The sequence below is a fragment of the Pecten maximus genome, chromosome 19 (assembly GCF_902652985.1).
Source record: "Pecten maximus chromosome 19, xPecMax1.1, whole genome shotgun sequence".
NCBI classification, from domain to species: domain Eukaryota; kingdom Metazoa; phylum Mollusca; class Bivalvia; order Pectinida; family Pectinidae; genus Pecten; species Pecten maximus.
The window spans coordinates 15,013,593-15,033,885 of record NC_047033.1 but is presented as its reverse complement, the minus strand read 5'-3'; the positions used below and the strand labels follow the sequence as shown (position 1 = coordinate 15,033,885).

Below are 20,293 nucleotides of genomic sequence, written 5' to 3'. Positions count from 1 at the left end.
CAATATATAAACCGCGAACGCCTGGATTGAAATGATCCTAATTCTCACCAGGAAAAGAACGTTATTGTCCAGGTTTATCCCGGGATTCTAGAATGTTTCCAGCTGTTTACATGTTACGCTAAGCGGCTTGATAAAAGTGACATGCCGTTAAATTCCTCATATATGGAACGTTAAACTGTAAGGTTATTGATACCGAAATCGACATTACAGGTCTGTTCGTCTCTGACAATTTAATTTTTCAAAGCATGATTAAATCAAACAGGAGGGACATACATAAATATATAAGGAGTGGTATTAGTTAAATAATCATGTTAATAGGACATTTTGATTACACCCAGAAGCTTTATTTACACCTTTTATTTGTCCTTGACGTTGATATAAATTTATATAAATAATAAGTATATGTAGATCTATATAAATAAATATTATAAGTATTTGAACATTATATATCTGTTTATTATGTTTATTTATCGAGGGAATTGTGGAGTGAGGGAATTGCGGAGTGAGGGAATTGTGGAGTGGGGGAATTGTGGAGTGAGGGAATTGTGGAGTGGGGGAATTGTGGAGTGAGGGAATTGTGGAGTGGGGGAATTGTGGAGCGGAGGGAATTGTGGAGTGGGGGAATTGTGGAGCGAGGGAATTGTGGAGTGGGGGAATTGCGGAGTGGGGGAATTGTGGAGTGGGGGAATTGTGGAGTGAGGGAATTGTGGAGTGGGGGAATTGTGGAGTGAGGGAATTGTGGAGTGAGGGAATTGTGGAGTGGGGGAATTGTGGAGTGGGGGAATTGCGGAGTGGGGGAATTGCGGAGTGAGGGAATTGTGGAGTGGGGGAATTGTGGAGTGAGGGAATTGTGGAGTGAGGGAATTGTGGAGCGAGGGAATTGTGGAGTGGGGGAATTGTGGAGTGAGGGAATTGCGGAGTGAGGGAATTGTGGAGTGGGGGAATTGTGGAGTGAGTGAATTGTGGAGTGAGGGAATTGTGGAGTGAGGGAATTGTGGAGCGAGGGAATTGTGGAGTGGGGGAATTGTGGAGTGAGGGAATTGTGCAGTGAGGGAATTGTGGAGTGGGGGAATTGTGGAGTGAGGGGATTGCGGAGTGGGGGAATTGTGGAGTGGGGGAATTGAGGAGTGAGGGAATTGTGGAGTGGGGGAATTGTGGAGTGAGGGAATTGCGGAGTGGGGGAATTGTGGAGTGAGGGAATTGTGGAGTGAGGGAATTTGCTCTGAAGGTTTATTGGCGGTATGTGAGGGTGGACATTTATTGACCGAATTATATAGAGAGGGAATCCGTTCTGAAGATTTATTGGGCGGTATTTGAGAGTGGAAACGTATCAAGGATATTTTACTTGAGAAAATCGACCGATTTGATGTAATTAAGCATTTTTTGATGTATTTATCATAGTGCTGGGTACATACTACAGACAAGGACGTATCAAAGACACATGGTGTACAAATGGTGTCTGGACGAGTCCCAACACCCCCTGACGTCTCTGTCCGTGAACTTTCTTCTTTATATCTGAACCAAAGCATTATTATCATAAGCTTATGGGACAGTTTACATTGGATCGTAATGAGGTATGTTTTGGAGAAGGAAACATACTTGCTACAGCTCCTAAATAAAACACCATTTGGCGGGCGGATCGGGGCACCAGATCGCATATTTACTGTGTCACTGTTAATTATAACGAATGGATGCCCATTATCATTTTAAACATAATCTGTTTCCGCTATTTCCAAATAGCATGACGGACTTCACAGTATCTGTTCATCTTCCCAATATTTTGTACGAGAGAAAGTCTGGTCTCTGGCCAGGGAGCGTATTTCTTATATGCAATTAGTTTAAACATTTTTCAATTGTCCTTTTCAAGTTATCACAAATTATGAATTTCATTTTCGTTTTGAATGCTACAATGAACCGAGTTTATTGGCGAGGAGATAATTTTCGTTTGACTTTTCAGGGTCCTGCTTTTGTCCACCACGCCATTTTCACGAGACGTCGTTGTCAGTCCGATTTACTGACGTCATAAACAAACACAATCCGGGCTTCATTTAGATCAGTCTATCAAGGTTATACCGTAGCAAATTAGTTTCATTGACCAATCAAAAGCCACGTTACATCTCAAATTAATTTGAATACCATTTTATGACGTCATTAAATAAGATACATTGCACCCCCAAACATTATGACATTTGTGAATTCATGGAAAAACATAGAAATCATGTGATAGATCAGCTTTGATTCAGTGAAATTGACGCAATGATCATCTACATACTTGGCTATAATCAACAACACAAGGCAAGTTGATGAAGATCATGAGAACGTTCTATGGCCGACATCATCTCATTTGGGAATGTTCTATTTCCTTTGTTCGATATGAAGTGTGACGTGTTAGCTGTTTGTTGATAAACCCAGTGGTACCGTTGTCACCATCCTAACTCTCATTTTAGATTGTGACTTAACCCATATTTAATTTGTTTGGCGGGTGTCGGGGAAAGACGCCAACTCTCCCGGAGCACCTGATCTTATTGTCCTTGTACCTTTCACCAGTTCTCATGCAAATCTATAATTTGGTTTTATTTTGTCATTCTTTAGTCGATTTTGTGCTAGAATTATGGTTTGGTTATTATGTCTGTATTTGTTTATTAGTGTCGAATGGAAATCTCTATTATTTCTTCTTCTTCTTCTTCTTCTTCTTCTTCTTCTTCTTCTTCTTCTTCTTCTTCTTCTTTCTTATGCGATATGAAGGCAAGCATGTTCACATTTTATTATATGTTCAATGGTTCCGTTGGTCGCCACCCTAGTTGTCGTTTTAAGAATGCAACTTAACCAGGAGTCGACTACATTTGTATGGCGGGTGTTGTTGATAAAGCAGGAGACTCTTACCCTTCCTGAACACCTGGTCCTATTATCCTGGTCTTCATATATATCTTTTTTATCATATTTTGCACTCGCTTTATCGATAATTAGTTAGAATTATAGTTTCGTTATTGAGTCAGTATTCTTTGTTGTTATTGAGGTCTTCGGCCTCAGACCACAATTATATAAGGGAATTATTAAAATGTAATTCTATTTGCTATTCTATTCAATATTATATATAACCTTACCAAACAATTCAAATTGTCTACAATGTTGTGAGAATGGTTAAATAATAACTTTCTCAAGAAGGCAGTTTAAATCAAATTGTGTTCGAGTAATACTAAAGAACCCCCTATCATCAAACTGAAAACATCTATTCCTAACCGCATTCAAGACCTCAAAGTGATATACATGCTAGAAATTAGCATTGCAGTAGTTTTTCTTCTAAAGGTAAGTCTCACATAAAAACTTGATAAAACTTGTATTACAACAGACGGACGGAAGGACGGACAGGATGACGAAAGGGGTAAAACAGTATGTCCCCAACTAAATCGTACTGGGACATAAACTGCCGGTCAGCTCGCTGTAGGTTCGGCTTGAATAGTTCTATAACATGATATAACAGGATAATAAAACAAAATGATTTCATAAAATTTTGATTATTTTTTAAAATGTTTACTTTGGTAGATAATATTTGACCTAGAATGATACCTGGGGTTATCAACCAGCGCAGCTGAAATTTCTTCTGCGGTCAGGCTATGATGTCTGGTCTTCACCAGCCAATCTCCATAGATGGGGTATGGTACCCGACCCAGATTGTGTGCTTTGCGGAAAGAGAGGGACATTCAGGCGCGGATCCAGGAATTTTGAAAGGGGGTTGGGGGGGGGTTGGGGGGGGTGGGGGGGGGGGGGGGGGGGTGTCCAGTAATTTAGTGATAATGCGAGCGCCGTAGGTGCGAGCCGAATTTTTTTTTGGCGAGGGGTCTGGTGGCCGCCAAGGCATTTTAAAGGCTATAAAAAAAAGGGGGGGGGGGGGGGGGGGGCATGGCGACATAATAAGGTACTCCGGGAGCTTGCAGACATCCTAGAAAGGGAGAGGAAGGCACAGAGGAAAGTAAAGAAGAGGGCGGTTATCATCAGACATGTAAAGGAGAGACAGAGCGCACGGTACAGGGATGCAACAAGACAAGTGGCTTACTACAAATGGCGAACGACCGGACCCTGGAAGTGGATCTGCATGGGAGATGATTTTTTTCCGATCATAGTCCAGATCTCTCTTAGGCCAGACATCGCACCGCTGTCTAAGGGAAAGAAGCAACTACTGGTAGAACTGAGCGTACCATGAGAAGAGAGGTATGTACAAGCAAACGAGAGGAAGCGTGCCAAGTAGGAGGACTTGTTGGCGGAGTGCCGGGAGCAGGGATGGCAGACATGAAACTTCCCTGTGGAGGTTGGGTGCAGGGGCTTCCCTGCACAGTCGGTGTGGAGGACGCTCAGCGCGCTGGGACTGACAGGCCTGGAAAGGAGAAGAGCAGTACAGAGGCTCGCCCAAGCAGCTGAACGTGCCTCAGTTTGGTTTGGAAGAAGAGAGAGGAGATTGAAGTCAACCGAAGTTCCAGTAACTGGTCACCACTGTGGACTCCCCATCCAGAGAGTGTTCCGAGCTAGGGGTTCAAACATTCAACGAAGGATGGACTTGGCTGACGACTCCAACGGATCGGCAGTGCAACACATCATCAATGGCATCATCTCATTCTGTATTATGTAAGGATAAGGGAATTTATTGTGGCCAGAAGCCATTTGTTGAAAACATTATACAGAATCACACATGCAGCTTGCAATTTAATCGACAGCATCCTTCTGTCGCAAAACAGTCGTTTTGAAATACTCTGTTCATGACGATTAAGAAGAAAAATGCCATCTTATAAGTTTGGGTTTTAGGCTGCATAGAAGTTCCCTTAGCGTAAGGACACATATCCAGTCTAAGATGGCTTCTAGTTAAAGAAAAACATCCCTTAAAAGTGCCTAAGGTGATCTTTGCAATTGGTCCCTTATGATTTAAGAGAGCTTCCAGTTACCCACTTTGCTAAGGTCACCTTAAGACAGTATTACGAGTGCGAAAATGTGGTGGGCACAGTTATTTAAGTATTGAACTGCTTTCAGTTGAAGCGCACTTCATTAGATTTGCCTAATTTTTGCGATAGGAAAGCATTGTCGAATTTAAGGAAGGTTCCTTAGGTAAGTGTTATCCTTAAATCCTGTAATGCTTTAAGTTTATATAACGAGTTTCGCAATGGTTGTAAAATAAATAAAGTTTATGCTTCAACTGCAATCCTCGCACAGTTTAGACGTCCAGTGTGACGTCATCATAACATACACGTAGGTTGGTTTCTGTATTCACACGTCTTTACTGTAAATGTATTTCATAGACCAAAATTGGAACATGGGATTGGGAACAAGTTATTACAACTTATCTCCATTAAAAAAAAACCTATACGCAACAAACATATCTAAAGGCAAGATCATAATCGAACATGTCACAAACTTCCGCTGGGTCTTATAAAAGTTTGCCCTTTTTAATACAATGTGTAGCGGAACTGGACTGGGTCGATCATCGGCGACCAGGTAGCTCGGTGATAGAGTGTCCGTCTAGAGTTCGGAGGGTCCCGGGTTCGAACCCCGGTCTGGCTGCTACATTTTCTCCTCTACTGTTACATAATTGGCGAACTTGCCTACCATTGTTTAAAGCCTTGGGAGTATGCTTAGCAAGGGGATATCATAACTTGTGGTCTTCGGGGCGAAGACTTGAAAAAAAGAGGGAGGAGTGTAGCGGAACTGGACTGGGTCGATCATCGGCGACCAGGTAGCTCAGTGGTAGAGTGTCCGTCTAGAGTTCGGAGGGTCCCGGGTTCGAACCCCGGTCTGGCTGCTACATTTTCTCCTCTCCTGTTACACAGTGTACATCCCAGTTTGTTTGCAGAGCTAAATTAACATTGAATGTATTGCCGTTGTAAGTGTTTTGTGTTCAGGACAGCGTGTTCAATTGTCTCAAATTATAATTATCTATTTAATTAATATCACTCCCTTGGTAGAGCTATGGGGATGTTGTCTCGTGATAATAATCACCCACTCACTAGGAACTAGATTACAAGAGTTACGTCCCCTTATCATTCCATACATCGTCTGTATTATATCGGCGACAGTAATTTTTCTAACTATGCCGTTTTTGTAAATGGATACAAGGAAATCTTCTCTGTCTAGTCTCACGGTAACTGATTCAATAACAAGGAAATCAAATTATATACACTGTTAATCCTTTTTTATATACCTATATTCGAAAATGTCTTTGTTGTAAAATAAGTTCTTAAAACCCCGGTTTGCATTTTTGTTTTTTAAATACTTGTATATCCCATCATTTATCGGATACTTTAACGACGTTATTGATCACGTTTCGCTAGTGAGATGACACCAGTTAATATCACAATTCCAGTATTTATACACATTCCAAAAACCTTATAAAAATCGGGGTATCAATGCTTAAAGAGTGGGATCGGTTTCGGGGTACTCCCGATTTTAAGTATAAGGATTTGGAACGGGATATACAGCTGTTTAGTCCTTCTAGGACTCGTTAGTGATACTAGGGACACCATACAGCTGTTCAGTTCTTCTAGGACTCGTCAGTGATACTAGGGACAACATACAGCTGTTCCGTCCTTCTAGGACTCGTCAGTGATACTAGGGACACCATACAGCTGTTCAGTTCTTCTAGGACTCGTCAGTGATACTAGGGACACCATACAGCTGTTTTGTCCTTCTAGGACTCGTCAGTGATGCTAGGGACATCATACAACTGTTTTGTCCTTCTAGGACTCGTTAGTGATACTAGGGACAACATACAGCTGTTCAGTTCTTCTAGGACTCGTCATTGATACTAGGGACACCATACAGCTGTTTTGTCCTTCTAGGACTCGTCAGTGATGCTAGGGACATCATACAACTGTTTTGTCCTTCTAGGACTCGTTAGTGATACTAGGGACAACATACAGCTGTTCAGTTCTTCTAGGACTCGTCAGTGATACTAGGGACACCATACAGCTGTTTTGTCCTTCTAGGACTCGTCAGTGATGCTAGGGACATCATACAACTGTTTTGTCCTTCTAGGGCTAGTCAGTGATACTAGGGACACCATACAACTGTTTTGTCCTTCTAGGGCTAGTCAGTGATGCTAGGGACACCATACAGCTGTTTTGTCCTTCTAGGGCTAGTCAGTGATGCTAGGGACACCATACAGCTGTTTTGTCCTTCTAGGACTCGTTAGTGATGCTAGGGACATCATACAACTGTTTTGTCCTTCTAGGGCTAGTCAGTGATGCTAGGGACATCATACAACTGTTTTGTCCTTCTAGGGCTAGTCAGTGATACTAGGGACACCATACAACTGTTTTGTCCTTCTAGGGCTAGTCAGTGATGCTAGGGACATCATACAACTGTTTTGTCCTTCTAGGGCTAGTCAGTGATACTAGGGACACCATACAACTGTTTTGTCCTTCTAGGCCTCGTCAGTGATGCTAGGGACACCATACAGCTGTTTTGTCCTTCTAGGACTCGTTAGTGATGCTAGGGACATCATACAACTGTTTTGTCCTTCTAGGGCTAGTCAGTGATGCTAGGGACATCATACAACTGTTTTGTCCTTCTAGGGCTAGTCAGTGATACTAGGGACACCATACAACTGTTTTGTCCTTCTAGGGCTAGTCAGTGATGCTAGGGACATCATACAACTGTTTTGTCCTTCTAGGGCTAGTCAGTGATACTAGGGACACCATACAACTGTTTTGTCCTTCTAGGGCTAGTCAGTGATGCTAGGGACATCATACAACTGTTTTGTCCTTCTAGGGCTAGTCAGTGATACTAGGGACACCATACAACTGTTTTGTCCTTCTAGGACTCGTCAGTGATGCTAGGAACATCACGCAGCTATTTAGTTCTTCTAGGGCTAGTCAGTGATGATAGTGACATCACACAGCTGTTTAATCCTTCCAGCACTCTTCATTGATGTTAGGGACATCAACCTTCAAGGACTCATCAGTGATGTTAGGGACATTATACTGCTGTTTAGCTCTTCTAGGACTCGTCAGTGATGTTAGGGGCATTATACAGCTGTTTAGCTCTTCTAGGACTCGTCAGTGATGTTAGGGGCATTATACAGCTGTTTAGCTCTTCTAGGACTCGTCAGTGATGCTAGGGACATCCATCCTTCTAGGTCGTCTCGTCAGTGATGTTAGGGACATCACATAGCTGTTTCCTCCTTGCTATTTCAAAGGAAGGAATGAAATCGTAAAAGAGACACATTTAAAATGAAATCAACAAAGGGACGATTCATTATTTTCGTGAAAAAACATATGAACAGTCATTTCTTGAAATGGAAAATGTGTACCACCAAAAAGAAACCTCCAAAGTTCTGTCATTTTCCTGTACAAGCAGAGTGCTCCCGAGCAGTGGTCCATTACTTTCTCTATCGCATGTGAATTTTATAGTACAGTCCAAACTTTCTGTGACCTTTCGCTTTTTACCTAAAGATGTCTATATGTGGCTTAAAAAAGTTCATTTGTACTCTATGAGAACAGGGATCGCTTCTTGCATGAAACAAGATGGCCACAACAAGAGGCATCAAATTGCCAACAGCTATGCCAACACCTATCTATAGATATCCCGGAAACTATGGGGCGCCGTTTTACTATTTATTAACAAAACTGGATATCCATAATTCGAATTTTGGATATCCATAATTCATTTTTGGATATCCAAAATTCGAATTTTGGATATCCAAATATCATTTCTTGATATAATTAAATCGAATTTTGGATATCTTAAAATGCTTTGAATTTAGGATATCCATAATTCGAATTTTGGATATCCATAAATCGGGGAAATGTTAATATTTTACTGTCTAATGATTTCTCCCTGCTACATCCTGTTCCCGCGGGCGCGTTTTTTCGTAGGATCGGAAGTCCTCGGACTTCACTATACGAATCAATGCGAATCCAAGATATGCCAAAATCTTCCCCCTAATGTGCCGCAGTATGTCTGTCGCCATGTTCTGTTTTGTACAAATTCCTCCGTTGACTTGTCGGAGCACCCTAAGTAGTAACTTTTGGTAAATGTTGTATGTAAGGGCCTAACTGTCTGGGGAAGTTTGTCCTTTGGAATTCCTCTGCTGTATTCTATTTCGTAAACGTTGTTTCCGGTCCATTACGCGTATTTACAAGTTCGTAACAAGGGTCGGTTTTGACCGGTAGTAGTGCCGGGAGCAATCCAATTTGATAACACTGAGCATTTTTGGATATCACAAAATCGAATTATGGATATCCAAAAATACATGGAATTTAGGATATCCATAATTCGAATTTTGGATATCCAAAAATGAATTATGGATATCCAAAAATGAATTAAGGATATCCAAAATTCGAATTAAGGATATCCAATATTCGAATTATGGATATCCTAAATTGAAAACATTTTAAGATATCCTAAATTCGAATTATGGATATCCAGAAATGAATTATGGATATCCTAAATTCGAATTATGGATATCCAAAAATGAATTAAGGATATCCTAAATTCGAATTATGGATATCCTAAATTCAAAACATTTTAAGTTATCCTCAATTCGAATTATGGATATCCAGAAATGAATTATGGATATCCTAAATTCGAATTATAGATATCCAGTTTTGTTAATAAATAGTAAAACGGCGCCCCATAGGAAACTGGACATGTTTTTGTGTGTATGCAACTCCGTGGATCAGATTTATATACATCAGAAATTATTGCTTGCGAATTATTTTAGCTGCATTGATATATGCTTGTACATGTTGTACATTTCATTATGAATCCAGTAATAGACACAACACTCAATGTATCAAAAGAATCACGCACATTGTCCAAATCGAAAACACCAACTTCTCAAATCTAGAAATTGGCATACTTTCGCCAGGTTTTTGTTTCACCTGCCAGACCCTAAGACCAGTGTAGTCTAAACATAGGGGATGGATTTCCCGACAGTCCAGGAGTTGTTTTTTTTTTATCGTGGTATACGTCTGTATTGTGATCCAGTACACTCCGGGGGTTGTTTTCTGTCTTGGTATACAACGTCTGTATTGTGACCCAGTACACTCCGGGAGTTGTTTTCTGTCATGGTATACACTGTCTGTATTATGACCCAGTACACTCCGGGAGTTGTTTTCTGTCATGGTATACACTGTCTGTATTGTGATCCAGTACACTCCGGGGGTTGTTTTCTGTCTTGGTATACAACGTCTGTATTATGACCCAGTACACGCCGAGAGTTGTTTTCTGTCATGGTATACACTGTCTGTATTGTGATCCAGTACACTCTGGGAGTGGTTTTCTGTCATGGTATACACTGTGTGTATTGTGACCCAGTACACTCCGGGAGTTGTTTTCTGTCATGGTATACAACGTCTGTATTGTGATCCAGTACACTCCGGGAGTTGTTTTCTGTCAGGGTATACACTGTGTGTATTATGACCCAGTACACTCCGGGAGTTGTTTTCTGTCATGGTATACAACGTCTGTATTATGACCCAGTACACTCCGGGAGTTGTTTTCTGTCATGGTATACACTGTCTGTATTATGATCCAGTACACTCCGGGAGTTGTTTTCTGTCATGGTATACACTGTGTGTATTATGACCCAGTACACTCCGGGAGTTGTTTTCTGTCATGGTATACAACGTCTGTAATGTGATCCAGTACACTCCGGGAGTTGTTTTCTGTCATGGTATACACTGTGTGTATTATGACCCAGTACACTCCGGGAGTTGTTTTCTGTCATGGTATACACTGTGTGTATTGTGATCCAGTACACTCCGGGAGTTGTTTTCTGTCATGGTATACAACGTCTGTAATGTGATCCAGTACACTCCGGGAGTTGTTTTCTGTCATGGTACACACTGTGTGTATTGTGATCCAGTACACTCCGGGAGTTGTTTTCTGTCATGGTATACAACGTCTGTATTATGACCCAGTACACTCCGGGAGTTGTTTTCTGTCATGGTATACAACGTCTGTATTGTGATCCAGTACACTCCGGGAGTTGTTTTCTGTCATGGTATACAACGTCTGTATTATGACCCAGTACACTCCGGGAGTTGTTTTCTGTCATGGTATACAACGTCTGTATTATGACCCAGTACACTCCGGGAGTTGTTTTCTGTCATGGTATACAACGTCTGTATTGTGATCCAGTACACTCCGGGAGTTGTTTTCTGTCATGGTATACACTGTCTGTATTGTGATCCAGTACACTCCGGGAGTTGTTTTCTGTCATGGTATACACTGTCTGTATTGTGATCCAGTACACTCCGGGAGTTGTTTTCTGTCATGGTATACAACGTCTTATTGTGATCCAGTACACTCCGGGAGTTGTTTTCTGTCGTGGTATATAACGTCTGTATTATGACCCAGTACACTCCGGGAGTTGTTTTCTGTCATGGTATACACTGTCTGTATTATGACCCAGTACACTCCGGGAGTTGTTTTCTGTCGTGGTATACAACGTCTTATTGTGATCCAGTACACTCCGGGAGTTGTTTTCTGTCTCTGTCATGGTATACACTGTCTGTATTGTGATCCAGTACACTCCGGGAGTGGTTTTCTGTCATGGTATACACTGTGTGTATTGTGATCCAGTACACTCCGGGAGTTGTTTTCTGTCATGGTATACACTGTCTGTATTATGACCCAGTACACTCCGGGAGTTGTTTTCTGTCGTGGTATACAACGTCTGTATTGTGATCCAGTACACTCCGGGAGTTGTTTTCTGTCGTGGTATACACTGTCTGTATTGTGACCCAGTACACTCCGGGAGTTGTTTTCTGTCATGGTATACACTGTCTGTATTGTGATCCAGTACACTCCGGGAGTGGTTTTCTGTCATGGTATACACTGTGTGTATTGTGATCCAGTACACTCCGGGAGTTGTTTTCTGTCGTGGTATACAACGTCTTATTGTGGTCCAGTACACTACGGGAGTTGTTTTCTGTCATGGTATACAACGTCTGTATTATGACCCAGTACACTCCGGGAGTTGTTTTCTGTCGTGGTATACACCGAGTGTATTGTGATCCAGTACACTCCGGGAGTTGTTTTCTGTCATGGTATACACCGAGTGTATTGTGATCCAGTACACTCCGGGAGTTGTTTTCTGTCGTGGTATACACTGTCTGTATTGTGACCCAGTACACTCCGGGAGTTGTTTTCTGTCATGGTATACACTGTCTGTATTGTGATCCAGTACACTCCGGGAGTGGTTTTCTGTCATGGTATACACTGTGTGTATTGTGATCCAGTACACTCCGGGAGTTGTTTTCTGTCGTGGTATACAACGTCTTATTGTGGTCCAGTACACTCCGGGAGTTGTTTTCTGTCATGGTATACAACGTCTGTATTATGACCCAGTACACTCCGGGAGTTGTTTTCTGTCGTGGTATACACCGAGTGTATTGTGATCCAGTACACTCCGGGAGTTGTTTTCTGTCGTGGTATACAACGTCTGTATTATGACCCAGTACTCCGGGAGTTGTGAGACACCTTTCAAATGTGGCGTTGGATTGTTGTGACAATCTTAGGTGTCTGTATTGTTTGTTGCCTTGCCCTTGTTTATGACACCAAGGGGATTTGGTCCCTGTCTGTAATGCTTGAGACATGTTACAAATTTCTTATCTGTAATCCAGTAGATTACAAAACCCAGTCACCGTGAATGTTTCCTGACGAATCAGTCTCTTAAATTTTATAAGAAAACTTGTATCTTCTCTTTAGGTATTGGAAGGGCAATGTTGTTCCTCTCCACTGTGCTCTTGTATATACATTTAACTTTGATACTTTACAATTATACTTTAGGATCAAAAGAGGAAGCATGACATCTTTCTGTCAGGTCTAACCTTAAGTTTTTCTAGAAGACTTGTATAGGCTTTCTAAGCCTGCTGTCCCATTCTTTTGACAATATGTATGTATGTATTATATATGTATTGTTAATAAAATATCTTGAAATGAAATGAAACCAGTCTCCTTTAACTACCCGTTACAAGTTCATTGTGTGATTTGGCGTAATACAGACTCTTACCAAAGGACTTTTCGTGATAGCCAAGTACGCATTTGTTCATATGAAATAATATAAATCTGGATGCACATAGTCCTCTGATCAAACCAAATTCAAAACCCTGTCAAAAATCTTCAAGGAACTAAATTTTCCACGGATATTACCATAAAGAATATAATACATTTAATGTTAAGGATATTGACCTTGATACTTCACATGTTTCATGTGGAAATTCAGCACCGGTTTGTTCTTTTTCTTGAGGTCAATCACTTTGACACAAGATCTAAAAATGGTTTTCCTTTGAAATGCCCCCTTTGAATAAACAGACCAAAGACTTAAAAACATAAAGTTGCTCTTCCCAATTTGGATTGAAGATATATTTCCCGATATTTGTGTCATTATTATGTAACAATGAATGACATATATCAGAGACAGACTGGAATTCAATGTCTTCCCATGCCACACAGTTAAATTCAGGGATTTTTCTAGACAGTACGAGATGGATTTCATTGCTTTATTGAAAGTCATACACTTTCTTTGCTGCAGAATAAATCTAAAGCCATCTGAGAACAACACAGCTTGCATATTATCAGTAGACAGGCATGATTGATATTTGCAGAAAACTTCAACCAAACAAACATCCAAAAAATGTAAAAATTACAAAATCCCCCCCATCCTAGTGAGCATATTTCTGCAGCATAATTCCTCTACCTTACCTTCATCTATTTCTAATTGTAGATATAACTTTGTCGTTCAGAATAAACTGCTTTCATCATCCATGTCTGCCGACACGGTAAGAAGACAATATTTTTAACACATGTTGAAAATTTTATTTCAATAAATAAAAAAGATCACCAATATTACATTTTAACAAGTATATATAACAGTTTACGCACAGGTGGAATGTAAACTGGCAATGCACATGGGTATAAGTGTATATAGAATTCACAGGTAAAATTTGGACGGAAACCGATGTCTATGTTAAATTAAAAAAAAGGATTTTAATTAGTTGACACATGATATTTGAAGGCACACACTCAAGTGCATTGCATCACAGATCTGTTCCAATCAAATCCTGACCACGATTTACACCCATGTTATGTCACATGATCATGATGTCACTTCCCATTCCCATGATGTCACTTCCTGTACCCATGATGCTATTGGAATGTAAAGTTTGAATCCAATGGATGGGGTTATAACACACAGTGACCACCACAAAATGATCTGATAAATGACTTAAGTTTTCCAGATGATATCCATGGCAGGGCGTTTTGATTGTAATGAATACTTTTGGTCCATTCCTTGTTTTAGATCACAAAATTTCTCCTTTATGCTGCACCTGCAAAACAATTAACACACTTAATTAGTTTCAGGTAAGTTTTCACCTTCCATGTTGGATCAGGCTAGTAACTAGTTCCCCAGATGTAAAAGTAATGAAGTGATGGATACTATTCAGGATGTTTTTCATGAGCAGAAAAGTGAATCAAAATCTATGGTGTATCAAGATAAATTATTTTTTTTCTTTAATTACAGCAGAGGTGCTAATTACTATGAACATGATACATGACTACTAGGTCCTAACTTTGAGTGATTCTCCCTAATTTCCACTTCATCTGTGAGTTCTTTTTCACATAACTTAATGATTTAATTACTTTCCTATTCTCAAGTTAGTGTTACTTAATCAAAACTCACTAAAACAATGCAATACATATCTATACTATTCATTCTAATTTCATTTGACATTTTTATGTAACCCTTGGTCAGTGTAAATGTAATTTGATTTTATAAATCACATATTTTCCCATTCCTATAGATGTACTGTGAGTAATAAGATAAGATCACTTATGATACAAGTTTCCTGCTGTCCTGAACACATACCTTCTCCCTCCGTTTTGGTCTCTTCTTCTTTCTTCTCGTCTTCACCTGTAGGGGAAAACGGGAAAAGGTCAAAACAAACAATTCTGAAAACCTAACATCATGGAAAGTGTCAATCATCCCAAAACTATAACTTGTTAGAAGACACTGAGATTTCTAGATTATTGTAGTAACAATTCGATCATCAAGGTAAATTGATGGCTATATGGACTTGTGTAAAATTCATAATTGTAACATATTTGGAAACTATGGAAATTTCTAGAATGCTGCAATGACAATTTGATCATCAAGGTAAATTGATGGTTGTATGAACTTGCATAAAAGTCATGATTGTAACATATTCGGCAACTATTGAGATTTCTAGAATGTTATAGTAACAATTATAATTCAGTGTTAATGGATGGCTGGATGAACTAACCTTCTGTCTTTGTTTCCTCTGGTGTTGGTTCTTCTGTCTTTGTTTGTTCTTCCGTCTTCTGTTGTTCTGGTTCCTCAGTTTTTGCCTCCCCTTCACCTGAAATACAAATATTATTAGATAAGCTCTAAAATTTAAAAACCACAGCTATTCTATTACCCTACAACCCACTGTTCACAATTATCCATTGACCTTGGCCCACCCCAATACCCCAACCCCTGTTTACATTGACCTCTACCAGTATCTACCATTTCCCCACTCTTAACATTATCCCTACGGCGAGGCTACCAGTCCAACATTCCCCATCCTCATCAACCACAGACCTTTTGGACCTCAACAGCCACAGACCCTTTGAACCTCAACAACCACAGACCCTTTGGACCTCATCAACCACAGACCCTTTGGAAATGACTCTGGTTATCGAGCCAGTACCTACCTTCAGGCTTAGCTTCTTCTTCAGCTGGTTTAGGAGCTTCCTCCTCCTGTTTTACTTCTTCCTCCTTCTTTTCTTCCTCTTTCTTTTCTTCCTCTTTAGGAGCCTCCTCTGATTTTTCTTCTTCCTTTGGAGACTCTTCTTCTGTAAGTCCAATGAGAATTGTGTGAATTAATAATTGTACATACAAGCAAAAGATGACATTTTGGATATTACTTGTTTTGGGTATAAACACTGTGCACTGCGGTGTCTTGATGTTAGTTTGACCCCTGAGATCTTGTGTGTGGGTCAAGGTCTATGACATGAACAAATCTGACACTGACAGTCTTTCATCCAAGCATTTTACCCAATAAAGGTTATACAACTGTTCAGAGGAACATTAAAAAGAAGTTGATGCAAGAGAGATGACAGAGTGAGGATGTTACATCAGGGTACTGGTTCACTTCTCACTGGTTAGAGCACCGACCACGTAACCTTAGGTGAAGATTCGAGGTGCGTGGTTAGACTCTCACTACCCGTGTCGGTTTGTGTTTCTCAGGAAGCTGAGAAATGGGTCAGTCTGTGCTGTTGTGGGTGTGTCCTTGAGCCAGACACTTTAACCTTATTACACTGGGTGGTATGTGACAGGCCTCATGTGTGTTGTTCAGTGAGGTAGTCACCAACTACTACAAGGGGACCCCATCTTAAAATGACTCTGACTGTTAACAAGGCGATAAACCCGGCAAACAAACACAATTTTGGTAGGGTTCATACAGTATCACAACTCAATGTTGACTGAGGTAGGTTTATAACGGGGTCAGAGGTAAGATAAATGATGACTTTGGTAGGTATATAACGGGGTCAGAGGTAAGATAAATGATGACTTTGGTAGGTATATAACGGGGTCAGAGGTAAGATAAATGATGACTTTGGTAGGTATATAACGGGGTCAGAGGTAAGATAAATGATGACGTTGGTAGGTTTATAACGGGGTCAGAGGTAAGATAAATGATGACGTTGGTAGGTATATAACGGGGTCAGAGGTAAGATAAATGATGACTTTGGTAGGTTTATAACGGGGTCAGAGGTAAGATAAATGATGACGTTGGTAGGTTTATAACGGGGTCAGAGGTAAGATAAATGATGACGTTGGTAGGTTTATAACGGGGTCAGAGGCAAGATAAATGATGACTTTGGTAGGTTTATAACGGGGTCAGAGGTAAGATAAATGATGACTTTGGTAGGTATATAACGGGGTCAGAGGCAAGATAAATGATGACTTTGGTAGGTTTATAAAGGGGTCAGAGGTAAGATAAATGATGACTTTGGTAGGTTTATAAAGGGTCAGAGGTAAGATAAATGATGACTTTGGTAGGTTTATAACGGGGTCAGAGGTAAGATAAATGATGACGTTGGTAGGTATATAACGGGGTCAGAGGTAAGATAAATGATGACTTTGGTAGGTTTATAACGGGGTCAGAGGTAAGATAAATGATGACGTTGGTAGGTTTATAAAGGGGTCAGAGGTAAGATAAATGATGACTTTGGTAGGTTTATAACGGGGTCAGAGGTAAGATAAATGATGACTTTGGTAGGTTTATAAAGGGGTCAGAGGTAAGATAAATGATGACTTTGGTAGGTTTATAAAGGGGTCAGAGGTAAGATAAATGATGACTTTGGTAGGTTTATAAAGGGGTCAGAGGCAAGATAAATGATGACTTTGGTAGGTTTATAACGGGGTCAGAGGCAAGATAAATGATGACTTTGGTAGGTTTATAACGGGGTCAGAAGTAAGATAAATGATGACTTTGGTAGTTTTATAAAGGGGTCAGAGGCAAGATAAATGATGACTTTGGTAGGTTTATAAAGGGGTCAGAGGTATGATAAATGATGACTTTGGTAGGTTTATAAAGGGGTCAGAAGTAAGATAAATGATGACTTTGGTAGGTTTATAAAGGGGTCAGAGGTATGATAAATGATGACTTTGGTAGGTTTATAAAGGGGTCAGAGGTAAGATAAATGATGACTTTGGCAGGTTTATAAAGGGGTCAGAGGTAAGATAAATGATGACTTTGGTAGGTATATAACGTTGTCAGAGGCAAGATAAATGATGACTTTGGTAGGTTTATAAAGGGGTCAGAGGTAAGATAAATGATGTAACACATTAAGGTTTCTACCTACCTGTTTTAGCCTCCTCTTGTTTAGGTTCTTCTGTAAATAAAACATCATATGTTACTACTAATATGTTACAGATTTTTTGCCAGGTATTTTCCTGACTTACCTAACTATAATCTTAATTGCTAATTCTGAGGCAGAACTTCAACTTTATTTGCGATATATGTTTTAATACATTCTCACGTGCATTATTGCATTCAGACCCAATTAAGCTAGATACTTGATTATAATTGCTGAAGCCCCATTTAACACATAAGAAACAAGACAATTGTTTCAGCATAGGAGATCACTACGGTAATAGATAACATCAATATATACCAATGAGTATTATGAATGATTTTGGAAAAAAATTACTGATATTCTTGGTGGAAAGCAGCTGATATCATTGGATGATTTTTAAGATAAACAGTTCACTGGTAGATTGAGTAGATTAGGTCACACACAAAATACTGTAGTTAATACCTAATACTGTAAACAGGAGCAAGTGTAGTTTCAATAGTAAGTCCATATAAGTGGGTATGTTGAAGTGTTGCTAAGATAATCCACTTCAAGATTAAAGATGAATTAATTCGGTTTAAGTGAATTTCAGTGAAGAAATTTCAGATTTTGTAACAAGGTAAATTTTGTATAAATAACACTGAAATAGCATGTGGTTAGTGACCAGCCCCTCAAACAAAGTTAGGGTATGATATGGAACACATTAAAACAAAGGGTTCAACATGCATATTGAGGATCGGACATGAGTTTCTGTTTGATATGATATTAATGAAGCGATTCAAAGCATATTTCTTTCACCAAGCTTGGGCAAAGGGAAATAAGAATTAGTGATAAATTTCATAAATTTCACATAAAATGGAAAACAAGTATAAGATTCTACTTATCACATATATTACCTAAGATATGTTTGCTAACATTCGTGAAATTTGTTTTAATCAGACTGACATAAAATCTTAAATGGCAATTATTTTTTACTTCCTGACTCTTTCTTTGATGACATCAGAACACATGTTAGGATGTCACAATTAAAACAGGAACCCACAGCCAATCACAGCTCTGCTATATTACACATGTAAAAGGTTAAAGATTTGATGTTATGGTGTTTTTAGCTGGGTAATTATGTGATAAAAGTTATATTATATAATTGGTATATAGTGAATATTCAAGTGTCATAAAATGTTGATCATCCTCTACTAGGCTATCAAATTCTTCCAAATGTGACACCCAAAGTCTACTTATGAGAGGTTGAGCATGGTTAGTAAGTAGAGGTCACTGGTATATAAAAGTTAAAGATCTTTTTTTTTCTTCATCTAAGATTTTTTGTACAGATGTACAAGCAAATTTTATGGTCAGCAAGTTTTTCAGAGGTCATATAGATCAAAACGCACAAAGGTCATTTGGGCATATAGGTTATAGTGCACACAGGTCAAACATTGTATAGCAAAAAGGTCATAAGGGCAAATAGGTCATACAGAGTGCCAAAAGGTCACAATTATGAAAACATTTTCCATGCAAAAAAGTTAGTAGTTTTCAGAGGTAAAAGTAAATAGGTGAGTTAAAACATGTGATGTTAACCTTCAGTTTTGGGTGGCTCCTCAGGGGCTTTCTCCTCCTCTGCAAGGGGTTAATCAAAATAAACATGGATACACAAGGAAGGTAGGGTCAAGGTCAAACCCCACCAGGAGGAAACATATTAGTGACGTACTACAATTATAACTTAATTCTGGCAAGTTTGAAATGATGGTCTTTGCGACAGACACCCCTCAGACTGATAAGTATCATCAATGGTCTTTAAGATTTTCATTAGCCTACCAACGCATTTCATGTAAAAGGGAGACTTTTCAGTTGTTCATGTAAGATTACCTTGAGGAAGCTTTACTGAATTTTCTTTGTGTTAGGGATATCATTAGGGGTTGTACCAAAGTTTCTTATTTACGTCATAGAAAATACAAACAAACTCTTTACCATTTTTATGCAAGGTTTACATTAGGGGCTGAAATAAATTTTCATAGGAACATAGGAAATTCAGAAGAATCTTTATTGATTTTAAACAAGGTTTACATTAGGGGCTGAAACAAATTTTCATAGGAACATAGGAAATTCAGAAGAATCTTTATTGATTTTAAACAAGGTTTACATTAGGGGCTGAAATAAATTTTCATAGGAACATAGGAAATTCAGAAGAATCTTTATTGATTTTAAACAAGGTTTTCATTAGGGGCTGAAATAAATTTTCAAAGGAACATAGGAAATTCAGAAGAATCTTTATTGATTTTAAACAAGGTTTTCATTAGGGGCTGAAATAAATTTTCATAGGAACATAGGAAATTCAGAAGAATCTTTATTGATTTTAAACAAGGTTTTCATTAGGGGCTGAAATAAATTTTCATAGGAACATAGGAAATTCAGAAGAATCTTTAGTGATTTTAAACAAGGT

The 20,293-nt window shown here is 39.4% G+C and overlaps 1 protein-coding gene and 1 non-coding gene across 40 annotated transcripts in view; one reads left to right on the top strand and one right to left on the bottom strand.

Annotated features, from left to right (window-relative positions):
• Positions 1-5,713: 5,713 nt before the first annotated feature.
• Positions 5,714-5,785, top strand: Trnas-aga. Its single transcript has one exon. It is a non-coding gene; the product is annotated as a tRNA-Ser (tRNA).
• An 8,007-nt stretch (positions 5,786-13,792) lies between these two features.
• The window catches only part of LOC117317286 (thioredoxin domain-containing protein 3 homolog), a 51,233-nt gene continuing 44,732 nt past the window's right edge, over positions 13,793-20,293 (bottom strand). For 35 of the 39 annotated variants that reach the window (XM_033872037.1, XM_033872050.1, XM_033872032.1 and 32 more), the window contains 6 exons: positions 19,432-19,470; positions 17,866-17,895; positions 15,709-15,849; positions 15,276-15,371; positions 14,861-14,905; positions 13,793-14,321 (listed from right to left, as the gene is read on the bottom strand). In XM_033872037.1, the coding sequence (XP_033727928.1) occupies positions 14,311-14,321; positions 14,861-14,905; positions 15,276-15,371; positions 15,709-15,849; positions 17,866-17,895; positions 19,432-19,470 (362 nt within the window). In that variant the 3' untranslated portion in view covers positions 13,793-14,310. The remainder of the gene's footprint in view (positions 14,322-14,860; positions 14,906-15,275; positions 15,372-15,708; positions 15,850-17,865; positions 17,896-19,431; positions 19,471-20,293) is intronic. The other 4 variants (XM_033872070.1, XM_033872039.1, XM_033872048.1 and 1 more) reach the window with 1 other exon arrangement.